Source organism: Sinohyriopsis cumingii, chromosome 14, assembly GCF_028554795.1.
Source record: "Sinohyriopsis cumingii isolate HCF-2022 chromosome 14, ASM2855479v2, whole genome shotgun sequence".
Lineage (NCBI taxonomy): Eukaryota > Metazoa > Mollusca > Bivalvia > Unionida > Unionidae > Sinohyriopsis > Sinohyriopsis cumingii.
In genome coordinates this window covers 25605417-25622245 of record NC_142974.1, presented here as the reverse complement: position 1 = coordinate 25622245, position 16829 = coordinate 25605417, and the positions used below count along the sequence as shown (strand labels likewise).

General features: G+C 34.7%; 1 protein-coding gene across 4 annotated transcripts in view; it reads left to right on the top strand.

Annotated features, from left to right (window-relative positions):
* LOC149783443 (double-stranded RNA-binding protein Staufen homolog) overlaps positions 1–16829 on the top strand; it is a 68774-nt gene that overhangs the window by 42477 nt on the left and 9468 nt on the right. For 3 of the 4 annotated variants that reach the window (XM_089931686.1, XM_089931685.1, XM_089931683.1), the window contains 6 exons: positions 1020–1172; positions 5602–5653; positions 7634–7735; positions 9311–9352; positions 12018–12106; positions 16471–16685. In XM_089931686.1, coding sequence (XP_089787812.1) covers positions 1020–1172; positions 5602–5653; positions 7634–7735; positions 9311–9352; positions 12018–12106; positions 16471–16685 — 653 coding nt within the window. The remainder of the gene's footprint in view (positions 1–1019; positions 1173–5601; positions 5654–7633; positions 7736–9310; positions 9353–12017; positions 12107–16470; positions 16686–16829) is intronic. The other variant, XM_089931684.1, reaches the window with a different exon arrangement.

Sequence of the window (16829 nt, the reverse complement as noted above, 5' to 3'; positions counted from 1 at the left end):
TGGCTAAAGAAGAGATTAACTATAGTGATTCATAGTTTTGTCATAGTTGGAAATTTTGCTAGCTATCTAATCTGCCTAGCTATCTGCTAATGTGTATGCTGGAAGTTCAACAGCCACATAAGGCCTCATTGGTAAGTAGGGTGCTGTGATTTGGATTTGTGCATGAATAGTATTGACAATTTGTTGTGCGCAGACAATAAGCGGTAGTTTACAGCAAGTGTGTTAAAAAGTATTTATTAAGAATATATTGTCTTTCAATTAACCCCCAAAACAAATGTTTCTTCTTTAATTTCCACTATTTAATTCTGATTTAAAATTCAAGACATGTCAAGATGAATGTTATGATTGAATTTATATTTTGAAAATTTGTTTACATTGGCACCGATTATTTCTGCCGATACCAATTATACCAATTGTACTAATAATTGGCCCGATTATGAGTATGGTCGATTAATCGGTACAGCTTTAATGTGCCTTCAACTTCAGTATTGCAACTTAGTCAATGTATCAGAATTTAAAAATGACTCAGAATCTCCAGGAAAACTCTGGAAAATTAAAATTATTTTGGTGCAGGAACCTAGAGTTTGTGGAACTACTGGTTGTAATTAAGGCCCAAGTATACTTTACAAACTTTTAAATTGGACATAATGCTTACCATTGCTACATCAGTCTTGAATCACACTTCTGCACTTTTTAAATGCGTGTTTTACAACTTGACAATAGCAATATTTGGTATTTTGTTTCACTTTACTAAAACTTGGTGTAACTGGCAGACAAATATTGACTGCCTTACTGAGATCTTCTTAGGGTTGGCTGGTCTGTATGGTAAACATTATGATTGGGTAAATAGTGACAAAGAAGCATTTTACTCCTAAAGCCGGTTTCCAACAAATATCATTGCAGTATGTTTAGTGGGAGGGTGGAGCTTCATGTATGGGAACAGAATGAAATGAAGTTCCTTTTAGCAGGGACACACTACACTGAGCTTTAAATTCAATTATAATTTCTTACTACTTTAGGTAACTGTAGATGACAAGACATGCACAGGAACGGGACCTAACAAGAAACTAGCCAAGAGACATGCAGCTGAAGCCATGCTGGACTTGCTGGGCTACAACAAACCGACACCTCAGCCTGCCAAACCCGCAATCAGAAGTGGCAGTCCATCAGAGGTATGGTAAACCACACATTTTTAAAAACCTAACCTAAAATCATTTCCTATTTTTGCCTGTGTAACTGCAACACCAATGCATAAATGCCCATTAAATTATTTAATTCAGCTCAGAAGCTTCCTGCCTATGTACAAATAATTTGGTTCTTTTTTAGATATTTAAGATGTTCTTTAAAAATAATATTTATTGTGAAATCATTTTTTTTCTCTGTTGAACCAGTTACCTTTATTTCCTTGTTGTTAAAAATAAATTAATTTAAGTACCCAATGTACAGTGATCAAAGTAACCAACATTGTCAATTGTAAAACCATCGAGATTGAGAGGCCCAAAGTGGTTTGGGTGCTTGCCTTTGCAGATCACTTAAACATCGCAATCTGCGTAAGTTTGAGTCTGGTCTCAGCCATCATGGGTATGTGTGCCAATAGCTTCCCATGTGCGAGTCGTTCTTGCTTGGGTCTTCCTGCCAAATATACCTATGTACTGGTTGCCATGAATAGCCTATGTTGTGCTGAAAAAAGGCATTTAAACCTACCCAACCAAAATCAAACCAACAATAGATGCTAAACCATGAAAATAAACAGATTCACAGTATACTAAGTTTTAAACTATTAAAGAATATTAACTTCTTATTTTGTGTACTTGGTTTCATTTATATTCTTGGGTTATGTCCCCAAAAAAAGACATTTTTGTGGGTACATAAATTCATAGATTTTGCCTGTCAAAGTTTGTAAGTTTGTATCTTTGTAAGTATTTAATTTCATGCGTTAACCTCTACAGGTACCAAAAATAAAGAATACAAAAGGAATAACACTATGCCAATAACAAATGTCAGTTACTTTAACACATTAACCCCTGGTGACGAGTTTACGTGGCAGTAGGTAGTAGCCTACTGCCGAGCTCTGTAGCATCAAGGTCATGTACTATATACTAAAGTGGGTGGTATTATAGAAAGGTAGACAGATGTAGCTCTACAACGATACAAAATAATCTGGCATTTCTTGTTGCACTACAAAATACAGTGGGGAAAAAAATCATTTTTTGGACCTGACTTTTTTCCACCCAAAATTTTCCTGTGGTCAGAATCTGATTTTGTGTCACGATTTTGGACATTTTGGTCTCAGATCTAAGGCAGACTGGTATGAACTGTAAACAGACAGATGAACCTTTGCAAAAAGTAGGATAAGATGGGCATTTGGAATAAAGAGTGGTCTCGATACGAAAATAATGGGTCCATTAAGCAAAAAAAAAGAACTCCAACTTGTACCATTCTGCTCATGCACACGCCAAATAGCCAATGAAAAACGATGTTTTTAACACAGCTAGGCATTATGTTATTGGAAGATCACCTGGAAGTTGATTTATTAGGATGTATTCAAAAATAGCTTTCAAAATGTGTTTCCTACTCGAATTTCAGGCAAAAATGACAAAAATCTCCAGGTGTTAATTAAAACAATACTATCTGATGCATGAACATAAATCAGACATCTGTCAGTATCTGTCACTTGTGTTTTTATCAAAGTGCTTAACATCATGGAAACACCAATGCAGCCATCAACACTAACTTGGTTATTAGAGCATGCATGTATCATCAGTTATGCATATAAACCTTTATCCATAAAATCGTACCATCATTAGTTTCTGATGATCATGGTGTTGACACAGTGGCTATAGTGTTAAAAATTCCACTTTGATTCTCCATAACTTGGATAATGGTATCATTCTACATTCACACACATGACCAGCCACTCCTTGTTGTTGTTATAGAGTTTAACACCATTTTTCAGCACAAGATAGGCTATACATGGCGGCTAGTATAAATGGTGGAGGAAGAACCTAGGTAAATCCCAGAAAGAACCACTGACCCACAAGAAGCTACTGGCAAGCTTTCTCACATACCCACATTGACTGAGTCCGAGACTCAAACCCACGCAGTCAGAGGTGAGATGGCAGTGATACATAATGATGAGCACTTTAGACCACTCGGCCACTCTGGGCCCCCCAGCCATCCTTGCTCAATGTGATTAGCAGACAATGGCAAATTTTTATTTGTTCAGAGCCCATTGAAATGAAAAGATGCCTACTTGATTGAAAGACAGTATAATCGCTCCTTTGTTTTGAGCCTGCCACGTGTACAGATCAACCTAACCACTAGATTTAACAAATAATTAAAGACTTCAAAGAAGAATTAGAATCAAACTTCCATGGATGAAATGCTAAACAGATGACAAAGATCATCAAGGAGAAAGAAGACATGACTCCTAGAGAGCATGAGCATGATGGAAAAAGAAAGCATCAGTGTATTATATTAGTGGCCCTTTAAACCTCATTTGTGCTGAATAGATAGTTGCGGCTCATACAGAAATGCAGACCAGCCAACCCTCTTGATTTTGGCATGAATTTCACTATCTATAGTGATTCACGGTTTCATGCCACATGCCAAAATATCACGAAATCCCCATTTCTCATTTGCTTAAATCAAGAATAAAATAAATTTTATCCTGTTAAGTTCAGTTTGACCCAGCTATAGCATGCTCCATTATAACATGAATTTGAATATAACACGATCATGGTGTGGCTCCCAAAATTTCATATACTTGTATTTTTCTCGTACACCAAAAAAAACATCTTTCTTAAAAGTACCCAAAAAAAACGTAAAAGGTTTATTATCATTATGGGGAAGAGATTGAGTATGAATAATACAAGATGATCGTGGCATGGCTTCTGAAATTTTATATGTATTTTTTTGTACATGAAAAAGTAGTTTTTTCATGCTGCTACCACAAATGTAAATAAAAAAAATAAAAAATTCCCACGGACATGATTTTTCTTCATTTTAAAGTGGAATTCCGCTTTTCTCCTGACTTGAATCAGATTTTTCTTGATATAGTCCGTTTTTTATATCCTCTCCAATCCGGGTTTTTTCAGATATGGTCTGTCCACTCCCATTTTGCAACGACCCTTGTAAATTATTCGTTCCATGTCATAGTTAGCACACGACTCTCATAAAGAGTATTCTGATTGGTCAAAGGTTTAAATTCATCCAGTGAATCTTTGTGTAATGGAAACTGATGGCAATAGAAAGAAGAAGTATGTTTGGAAAACATGGTGTCCCAAGTTGTTGAGAGAGACCATGACATGAAAAAGGTTTTAAAAAACATATTGGAGTGGCTGGAGCAAGAAGTTGATGGATATTTAGTTGGTCATTTTATAAGAAAATTGAATGCTAAAGGACTGGCATTTTGTGACCTCTGCAATAAAGATCTGACTTACAGTAATTGTGGTTGGAACCGTTTGGAACAGCACATACAAGAGAAGCTGCATACGGAAAGATTGAAGCTCAGAAGGCATCTGGAAAAAGTACAGTTAATTACTATAAGAAGAAATATTTTTTGCATGAGAGAACAGATGTAGCCCTCTCTCAGAATATGCACAATGCATGTTGCCAATACAAGCACCAGCTTGAAAGGAAGAAAAGGCTCTCATTGAGAAGGAAAAGAAACAATTGTATATTGAGCCAAAAAAGTCAGTGGTGACTAAAAGGAGGGCTAGAGAAATCTTTGCCAAAGCTGCAAAAAGAGCTAGACTGGCATATCAACAGGTTGTGTTTAGTGGAGAAAAAGACAAGTGAATGTATGGGATTATTTGTATATAGTTGATGTACTTGGGTGTTTATTTAACAGATTTGTTATGAAAAGAAAGAAGTGTAATATAATTGTTGCAAAAATTTAGAAATTATTGTGACTTAATTGCAAAGTGAGCACTGACATGCACATGAAATAACTTCAGCATTAATGGTATTGAAGAACAAATTCATGTAACTATAAATATTGTGAAATTATTGAAGTCAAGTTGAATATTTTTGGTAAGTTTATTAGTTTTTCAGATGATTATTTTGGTTTATTTTGTGATCATAACTTGCACCAGGAGCAGTTTTTTATGAGTGTAAAATGCAGTGACTGTCTATAGACTCTAGATCTTCCAACTAACAATTGGTAGAAATGGATCAAGAAACAATTTAATAATGGGACCAAAAGTTACATCAAACATTTGTAGAGATATATGGTACAAATGGATTCAGTTTGCCACCATAGTGTTTCCTGCCCCAACCATTTGCTTTATATGAACATAATGCAGGATCTATTTTAATTTGAATTATTTCACATAATGGATTCAAATGTTGGGGTTAGTGCGACCTGTTCACCACCTTATGTAACATGATGCCTGATTGGGAATCATTCCTTACTTCATTCAATAAATTATGAAAATTATGAGTGAATACAGTTCATTGATAGAAATGTAGTAAAATTCCTTATTATCTTATCAGTAACTTTATTTATGTCTCTGTGTTTATATGTTACAGTTCAGTTTCTAATCAGATTTTTAATGGGGAGTGGAGGTTTGTTTTAACTCTTGTTTTGTCATATTGCAGACTTCCACCACTGAGAAGAAAGTCACATTTGTAGATCCTACAGAAGAACCTAGTGAGTATGAAAAAGATTTATCAGTTTTTTCATCTGTGTTGGCAGGTGTTGACATATAGGTGTCAGTTATCTTACCTTCATTGAAAAGTATTGAGCCATTAATATCAGGTTTTGCATCTTCATTGGCAAGTCTTGACACATATGTATCTGTTTTCTCACCTTTATTGGCAAGTCTAGGCACAGAAGTTCTTTTTTGTGCTAGTGGTGACGGCAGTGGCTGCAATGTCAGTACATTCAGATTGTATACCGATGTTCTGCACTAAAGTTTTTGCAAGCCATGTATACAGCTGGAGTATAGCATAGAATTGTTAGCATGTAGGGTACTGCATTCTGTTGAATCTTTGTTATGCTATCTCAAGCTATAATCTGATCCATTTTATCTGGATACCACCTTTTATTGTGGTGGTGATAACAGAGGATCTATGCAGTTTTTGTGAAATGTACTATTTAACCTCTTCTGATGTTAAGAGTTATTCCCCTTTTTATAACCATTATAAACCTGTCAGAATTGTTGTGATATGGGCATACTTGTGTACAGAGTTGAAGACACCTTGAGGGTATCACAGTATCTTGCAACTAAATGTTGGGGATATTAATGTCAGCACTTAACCTGTCTAGGATTCATTTGTCTCTAAAAGTTTCCTTTAGTTCTTGTGTATGGTTTATTAGTTGGGAGAGAGGAGAATCGTGTAGTTTATTTTATAGTCTTGTTATGCAATCTAGCATTTGTTTGCAAACCTGTCTATTGAACCATTTCTTGCTGTTGTTAGTTTTTGGAGCTATGGTTATTGTTTGAATACAGTTAATCAAGTTAAATTGTCATACAGTACATAACTTTGGATGAAAATTGGCTCCAACAAGTGCAAAGATACAAGTCTTGTACAAAGAAGCTATAATTGCAGTATCAAAGGAAGATCTCATATTTTTGACAATTTGATTACAATTCCAAATGAATATTATGCACATCCTCCATAATTGACCATCTTCAATAACTGGCATAAATATATACACCAAATAATGTTCATAATGATTTGTAAGATATACCATAATTGGTCATTTGAACTGGTCTTGATAGAACAATTATCAACAGTCCTGGCTACACCCAGCACCAATTATTGTATGTCCCAGTGGTGTGGCATAAAAGTGTTATCATGATCCATCAGTTTGTCCCAACATTGGTCTTTCGATCCATCACTTTGATTAACATGTGCAGTTAGGTTAGTTTTCTTGTTATGTAATAAGGTTTCAGTGTTACATAGAAACATTTTACCAGTACCACAGCTAATGAAGACATACTTCCAGCATCAGTTACTGTATGCAGCTAAAACTTTGGTTCAGTGTTAATATATACCTAAAGTTTGTACAAAAAAATGTCAAGCTTATAGTTATCTCAAGCATCCCCCTTGGGTGCGGGAGGTCGTGGGTTTGATCCACGGCCGAGTCATACCAAAGACTTACAAAAATGGTACTAACAGCTGCCTTGTTTGGTGCTCAGCATTAAGAGGTTAGTGTTAGGACTGGTTGGCTGTTTGTCAGGATAATGTGACTGGGTGGGACATCATGTTACATGTCTGTGGCATGATGCCCCAGTGCTAGACATCACTATAAACTGTCACACTGCAGACATCGTAGCGATATGACTGAAAAATTGTTAAAGCTACGTTTATAAAAATATCCAAACCAATCCAATCCAATCCAAATCTCATCTCATCTCCAATTATCTAACCTCACCTTCCATTTATCTAACCTTTTATCAAAACAATTTATATTCATGTCATTGTGTTCAGCAGATGAATTTGACATCTCTGATTGGCCATCACGTCTTAGACAATTCTCATGATTATTCTTGCTTTGCATACATGTTTAATTTTCTTGACATACAGATTACATGTATTCGAATTGATGTTATTTGTGAATTTGTGTTTAAGATTGAGTTTTATGCTTAAAAAGTCACCTTCTCTCCCTATTGATCTGTTTCAGAACCAGCAACAGGGAATGGACAGCCAGGGCGGCAAATTATGCCAGGATTACTGATTCTGCCTGATGGAAATATTGGATCCAGTAGCTATTCCCAATTACAAGGTGCTTATATATATAGAAGAGGTTACACAAACTCTGTTTATTGCATGCTGCTGTCAAATTTTTTTAGAAAGTCATATTGACATGCTGTTTAAACCAGAATACATATTATGATGTCTAATTTTGTCCCAAATGAAAATTGTGATGAAATGATAAATAATATTGCCAGCACAATGGCAATCTTGAAAATATTATTTGCTATTCTGTCAGTGGATGGTCCTATCTTCATGTGATTTTCTATAAAAGATTTATGATATCTTGTTGGGCCAGTGTGAAAATGGTGCCAGTCTGAGGTCTAATACGACCACCACAGCAGCCATCTTGAAAATCTTTATCACCTCTTGAATGAAAGTCGTATTGACTTAGGGTTTTTTTTCTCCAGAATTATGATGTTTAGCTGGCTCTAAATGAAAGTGAAGCAAACTATCCTGATAGTAGCCATCTTGATAATATTATCGCTCTCTACACCCACATGGATGGCTTTATCAATTTCACCAAAAGATTTTGAATGATGGTTGCTTTGTCCTAAATGAAAGTGGTGCTAATCTAACATCCAGTATGATTGCCAGAGCAGCTAATTTGAAAATCTTGTTTATACTGAAGACTATCATAGATGCATCTATAGGAATGTAAGTTGCATGTAACTTCAGTCATCATAATCATCTGTTATCGAACTGAACACATATTGGAAATATTTGTCTGTAGTACACAGAATTAGGGGTGTGAGTTGTCATTATTCCTTCAAGATTTATTACTTAAGACTCAAAATAGCATTATCAGTAAAAGTAGCAGAGTGTATGACCAAAACAAGCCTGCAATTGTACTGGCTAATTTTTATGTTATTAACAACAGATTGGCATGTATTGTATGTCCTGTAGATTTTATATTTGGTTCAGTTTCTTTATTTTTCATGTCGTCAGTAACCCCCCAAAAAGTTTAATTTGAAAAAATGTGTTTTTTCACATGCAGATATTAACATTAATTATTGCAGAGATGGAAATTTTCTGATTTTAGTTGGAAATCCGGTTTTTTCATTCAAGTGATATCCACAGGTCTCTATAAAGGTGTTTTCAAGTCTATATTAAAATGCAAGGAGAACACAGAATAATTTATTTAATAGGTATACCCTCTAAAAGCAAAGTTTAGGTGGGGTGTCTGTTGAGTCTGCATGTACGTCACATTTGTTTACATCCTGAGTATCATTATGGAGCTTAGTGTAATTTCTTGTGTTAAATAGAGTATGTCTGATGTGCATTTTTAAGAGTTATTCCCCTTTTTATAACAGTGTGTCCATTGGTTTCTTTGCCATCATACTTTTGGCCCGTTAATAAAACCAGAACAGTTTGAAATGTAATCATGATTTATTACATCATTTGTATTATGACAGTTTTTTTATATCCCATTTAAAATATGGCTGTCAGATTTGTACTTTTCAAGTTATCTCCCCATTGTTTGTTACAGTTTTTTTTTTTTTGTTGCTTTTAATTGTGTTTACACTTTATAATTTGAAGGGAGGATTTCCCTAACGATTCACTAACTGGCAGATCTAATTTACTTTTTATTTAATTTGAATTTCAGCAATTGCTGCACAGTACCAACAAGGAGGTAAAGCTCGGCAAGGTAAGCATACTACAGTTGCAAAACGTTTTATTAAGAAATAAAACTCTTACCATCCCTATAGGCAGAGAAAATGTTTCATTTGATATAATTTCTTGCAGACCATGAAAAGGGCATAATAAATAGTTGCCCATGAGTGCACCTGAAATGCTTTATTTCAAGGCTTCAGACATATGGATTAACTGAAGGTTTAAATGACATCAAATCAAGCAGTTTGCACATCAGTGGTCAACTTCTAAAAGCAAAAATATGTTGAATCAGTCTACATGCAGTAGCTGAGATTAGCTTTAAAATAATGCAAATGATTAAATCATGTTTTTTTATTAAACTGTAAGCAGTTGTTTTTAAAGTCAAATGTTTCTTAAAAGTGGTATTTTTATATAAATCTAAAGGTATACAAAACACATTTTTTCCTTCCTCTTGGGCTGTATGGTATATGTGTAAAATAACATGGTTTACGTACATAAAATTTGTCAGCTGGGCCAGTACCTGTAAATCCACTTTATAATTAAAAAGCTCTGATTACTCCTAATAAACTGCATAGACCCAGCTCTGCCAGCATAACATGTGATGATTAATCTGGGTCACAGCAGGTTGCAATTATAAGTGACTATTATAAGGGACTAGTTGATGAAAGTCTAAATTAATCTTGTGAAAATTGCTGATAGTGGGGTAGAATTTGCCTGGGGGTTAAATGTATGCACAATTCCAATTAACATAGGAAGACGAAACCAAAACTTAATGTGCCACAATAAAAAGATACAAAGGAAATGGATTTTTCAGTTTTAACAAGGGCATGGTTCAATGCCAGGTGAAAACAGTCAATAGTAAATACCAGTTTGAACTCCCAATCTTAGGGAAAATTACATAATGGTAGGGACACCCATTGGTTCACTGGATTCCATTTTAGATTGCTATCAGAGTAATGTTACGAATGACCAAAGGAAAAGTCTGCTATGTCATCTGCAGATTTTAACATCAGTTAATGTCATCTACAGATTTTAAGGTCAATACATTTGGAGGAGGGATGGCAGTATTGATTTGCAAGAGAAAATGCTCTCTACTCATGCCAGTCCCATCTTTGTTAGCATTGTTGTTTGTTTTACTCTGCCTAATAAACTGCATGCACCCAGATCTGCCAGCTCATTATGCATTATTAGATCTGGGTCTATGTAGTTTGCAGTTGGAGTGCACTTGTAAGCAAGTATATATAGTATTAATTTACATCAATTGTACAAGTGGTGTTCTCATATTTTATACAACCTACTCAGTGTATATAGGTATACATTGGTCTTTGGGACTCAGTAGGTAAAAGAATTCTGAGAAGATCACCAGTCTTTGGTGTGTTAATACTAGCTGAAGATGCTTTTGATATTTGATATTTTTACATAGTTATTTGAATGCTGATTTTTTTTTTAAATTTACTAGGCAGCATTTTTTTTTTTTGATTCATACTAGTTTTAAAAAAGAGAAATCATGCCAATTAATCAAACAATGTGCATCATGCATCACGTGCAAATACTCGATTTCTTTCTTTGTATGATCCCTACCTTTTTTCAAATTTAGAGTGAATTTTGTCCCTATTAAACTTTTCATATCTGAAATTGTCTCCACATAAAATTCTATATCATGCAGATCTGGAAGTTTATGATGAAACTAAATCAGATAAGTATGACGACAGTTAAATTCTCCAACCATTTCTTAGTATCTACATGGTGTGAAGATTTGGTTGGGAGGAGTTATTGCCCTTGCAAAAAAAATATGAAAGTTTCATTACATTTTTCACTTAAGGTTTCAGCTAACATAATAAAACTCAACTGCATGATCATTGGTTGTTTTGGTAATAATGGAAATGCTAAAATGTGGTTGGATAACATTGCTTTGAAGTGTCTCAGTGGTTAATTTATTTTATATATTCTATCCAATCAAAAGCTTGCACTTCTGAGAGATATGGTATTCTTTAAAATATTCTAAAATCATTGATCATAGCAATAATTCCAAACATTAAAAAAAATTGTCATTGGTAAATGTTTAATGCTATGGTGACCTCTGTTAATTTAGGACTTATCCTGATAGGTGCCTTAACTTAGGGATTAAACCTTGGGCTGTAAACAGGCAGAGGGATTGCTTTGCTGCTGTACCTAACAGGCCATCCTATTATCCTATTCTCTTTGCATGTTGGAATTATAGTTAAAAATATGCATTCATTAATAAGCAGTAATACTCCATCCCCATTCCAAATTTAAGTACTAAAAAAAATATATTTTGCAAAAACATTTATTCCCATGCACATATGTGAACCAACAGTATTTAAGTGCATCTTGGTTAAATTGTTGACTTAAAGGGAAGAACAAGTTCATTTTAACATTATTAACCCTCAGTATTCTATCTGTAGTTATATATAAGTCAGATCCAACCACATGCTGCATAGATCTGCAGTTGCATAATGTTCTGGAAGATCTGGGTCTGTGCAGTTTGTTAGTAACAATCAGTAGAACAAACATCATAGAACCTGATCTGCTGGCAAATTATATACAGGTAAATCATAGTCTGTGTTGTTTGCACTTGTACCTGACTTACAAGCAAATTTAGATAATTGTTTTCACACTTCTGCACTCTACAGTCTTAAGCTATTTATATGCATAATCCTGAAAATCTTCTCTTGCAGCATTTGGAATTGCTAATGCAGAACAGCAGCTGAAAGATATTGCAGCAAAGTATAAATTTGAACTTAAAATTGATGAGTTTTCTGGACAGGTAAATCTAAATGCTACTTCATGGTTTATAGCACCGATGTAATAATATTGCTGTGAAGTTCCTTAGTGATTAATTGATAGATATTTCTTCCATTCAAGAAATATGAACCTGCAGGAAGCTGGTGGCAGGCTTTCTCACGTACCCACTTTGCTGAGCATAAGATTCAAACCTATGCGGACATAGGTGAGATTGGAGTGATTGCTTAAGGAAGGTGCATTAGCTAGTGTTGTTCTGATTATCGATTGTAATCGATCATCATTTGGTTGAGCGAACCAATAAGATAATCGATTGTGAAACTCCATAATCGATTATGTGTAAAGGGAGACTACTTTTTAGTTGTATGCAAAGCATAAAGGTTAGTAAAACTCCCAGCCACTAAAGTTGACCTTAAATTTATTAACTCCCTTCACAATACAAATACAAAACCATATGATATTTCATAGGTGCAAAATTTCATAATTAGGAACTTATAGCCATTATTACATGATCAAGTTGTTAAATAGTTGAGTTAATAAATTTAAACACATTTTGATGATTTGTTTCAGTCTTAAATGCAACATTATTTGTAGTATTTGTAAACAATGACAAACAAGAAACCATGTCCTTCTACACTTAAAATTATAGACACATCACATATGAATGAAAGGATTTTGGGGGATTGTAGCAGTATTTCAGTTGCATATGACTTATCATCCATAAAAGTTGCGTTCATTTAACAAAGATGTAGAACAAAAATAACACACAACACAATAGACCAAAATGTAATATTATTATCAGGTTAAAGTATACATGTCATTAAAAGAGATTACCCCTGTACATTTACTAACATCTTGAACTATTGATCAAAGATATAACTGAATAACAAACAAAAATTATAATTTGCTCTTAGTAACCGATTATAATCGATTATCAGTTGATTAAGTGGAACCGATTATCGATTATGAATTTCTGACTGATTCCCATCACTAGCATTAGACTACTCTGCCACCCAGGGCCCCAGAGGCTTCCAAGCATTTCATATCAAGACATAAGGGGAATGCATGGCATTAAAATGACAATCTTCTCATCAAAATTGTTCAGTTCAAGACCCTGTGGAGCATATTTCAGTGAATGGAACCTTCTTCAATGCACCCATCAGTAATAGCTCTTGTCTTACTTTTAGTCATTAAATCAGGAATGTACTTTGTTCCCTCACTATAAAGACCCTCAGTGTACTGCTTATCTTATATGTGTATGGGCATGGGGCCTGTTAAATTAGTTAAATTTTGTTTGTCAGTAGACCGTTTTTAATTTGGAGTTCTTTACTCATGAGAACCACTTATAACATGATTTCATTTTCTTTATTTCAATGTTTTAATACATTATCAGGATATAACCCAAGAAGGCCGCTATCGCTTAATTGGCTTGAAGCAGCTGTTCCATTTTTTAGTGCTGTTTTCATGATATTTGTGCTTGTTGCCTGTTTTCATCTTCGTTATTGTGTTCATTATGTATTGGCTGTTAAATTCTTATGTGTTTCTTCATCTCCTTGTTTTGGAAACGAGAATAATTAGACTTTTTCTCAGCTGTCTTGTTCCACGGTTTTTGAACAAACCGCCATCACGTGATACTCGCCAGTCAACCTGTTTATGCTACAATGGACCCTCATTAATTGCTTTAAATGATCACTCCTTGGCTCTCCACACTACATTGTGCTTTAGACTAAACGAACTGGGACTACATTCATCATTACCTAAATGTAAACAGAAGCGATAAAAGAAACATTGTTTCAAAGCTGGCCGGCGTAGAACAGGAAGAAGAATTCCAGATATCTCCCTTATTTCGGCACAACCATTTAAAAACATTTTGACCATTAATTTAGATAACCTAATTCAAATCCCAATTAATTTGTCAACCTTTGTGTCAACTATCCAAGATCTAAGAAATACCTCTGCGCATTGCATTATTCAATGCCCAGTTAGTAGGACCACCGGAACGTGCACAGAAATAGTTAATTTTATCAACGACCAAAATGTTGACATATTTGTCTTGACAGAAACATGGCTAAAAACATCAAGCGATGAGCCCAAGTGTGCAGATCTAACACCCACTGGTTACTCCATCAAGTCGTTCCCCCATAATTCTCGCGGAGGTGGAATTGCTTTCATCACAAAGAACTCCATGATAAAATGTCTTAACTACACCACAACATTCAATTTCGACCACACATTGTTTGAACTAGTCCAAACCACACTCACACTGGAACAAAGGTCAGTCCATTTTTTCCATTGTGTGTTCATTAGTACTTTCAAGACTGGACTATTGTAACTAAATTCTGTCTGGTTCATCTCAATATCTACTCCAGAAACTTCAAAAAGTTCAAAACACAGCGGCTTGGACCATACTTAGAGTACCATGATCAGAGCACACCTCCCCGCTGCTCTGTACCCTACACTGGCTATCCAGTCGATCCAGAATCAAACACAAAATTTGTTCTCTGTACTACATTTCACTGTCGGACTCTAGTCCAACATGCCTATCTGACCTCACCCATGTGTACACACCAGCAAGATACTTACGCTCCTCTTCTGACAATCATATACTCATTATTCCCACTATGAAAACAAAGTCATATGGACAGCGTTCTTTTGCATACCAGGGCACAGCAACATGGAATGAATTGCCCACTGAACTTAGACACAAAGACACAGTGATCACATTCAAGAGGGCTCTCAAAACTCACTTATTTCGACTGCAAGAACAAACTTAAAGACCTAATAATGTTTCCTACCTGAAATATTCTCAGCATGTTTTTTATTTTTTAATGTTTTTCTAATTTCATCTTGTTTGTTTTTGTAATAATATTATTATGTTCTTTATCTTATAGGTGTTGTCTAATGTTGTAAAGCGCTTAGAGCTTCTAAAGATTAGGCGCTATACAAAGTCCTCATTATTATTATTATTATTATAACCATATTGGAACATCCCTCTCTTTAAGGCTCCCTTACTCATAGGAAGGGGTTGCTTTTCTACTGTGGACAGTATTATAAAGCAGAAGCACTGCTTCCTTCTGGTCATGCACAGTTATAGCTTGGAAGCTTTGTAATGCAAAGATGTTCACTGGAGGAACTGCTTTCTGTTTGGAATACTTTCTGTGGTTCATCTTTGCATTATAATTCAATTTTTTTAACTAAGCCAATCAGAGAAACTATAATGTCATCAGAGGGGAAATATTTGTTGCCAGATTTTACAGTGTCAAAAATTTTAACTCGCCAAAGCATTTAAGTATAAAATTAGTTTTTATTCCCCATACCAATTTTAATTTGCATTGGCTATTGAGTTAATGCCAACATTATCATTTGTCCATATTGTTACAACTGTGTGGTCCTATACTAAGTAACAGAAAGAAGCGAAACCAACAAGTTTTGTAAAACTTAACAAACAATTTAATTGTCTAAGTTGCAAATGAAGATGTGAGAGGAATTTACAGTATTATGAAATAATTCCAATTTTTATCAATTGACTGCATTTTCTACAATTTAATTTGCTGTACTGTTATATAATATTTTTTACACATTGATACATTATGTGGACTACTTTTTGGTTCCCTGTTACCAGATCATTTCATGCAAATTTGTATTTATATCAACGCCTTATCACCCTAATAAAAATAACAAGCTCCCACCCACCCACTTTTGTGATTTCTGATATAAAAAAATGACAAGCCACAGCTTCGGACTTTATTTACTTTGTGAGTGATTAGGTAAAATTTACACATCGATAAATAACCAACCATGATCATTTAATCCTATTGTAAATCCACAATAATCCTGAAAAACAGGAATATTGTCACTACTACCTGCGGGATAAATTGCAAGTTTCCAACATGGTAGAAGAACTCACATGATTTAAAACATCCAGTGGGAGTTAACCTAATTCTTCTCTGATACCACTTGACCAAAACTTGTAAACATATTTACTAATAATTCTATTATTAGTAACTGTCAGGACATATGCAAGCTTCTATTTATGCAGTTTAACATTCTTTAGTATCTGAAAATAGATCCTATGCTCATGCACGAAATCCAGCTATAGATAACCACTACAGTTTAGTTGCAATTACAAAAAATTTGACAAAATCATGTACCATTAGTTACAATAAATATAGATATACATAACAACATTGGTTACAAACAAAACTCTTGTCAATGAATTAAATGTATTAGAAAGTTCAGCTGACTAAATTGTTCATGTTTTTATCATTTTGTAATATTAAGAGTTTAGGTAGGTAGACATAAAATCATATCAACTGTTATTCAGTAATTTGCAATTCAATTGATTCTCATTAAAGCTAGGTATTAAAGTATTGTTTCCTTGTTTTGCAGCAGAACTTGCTTACAGTTTTGTTGTCTCCTCCACAGAGTAACTCGGAGTATTTGAGTCGAGTCTCCATGCTGACAAATCCACCAGTTGTTATGCATGGCTCTGGGCCCACTCCTGATGTGGCAAGGGAAGCAGCTTCCTTCAATGCATTAAAAGCTCTGTCAGAGAAAGGGATCATCATTCTGTCGGAGGAGAAGGTCACTGCAGCTGGAGATGCGTAAGTTCTTGGGAGATAATTTTCAGGATATATGTAGAATAGGAGATTCGTGGACCTGGTACATCTAGTAAAGTTTTTGTGAGAGTACGTGAAACTGTTTAAGACAGTGACAATAGTTTATTGGTAATATAGGCCAATAATACT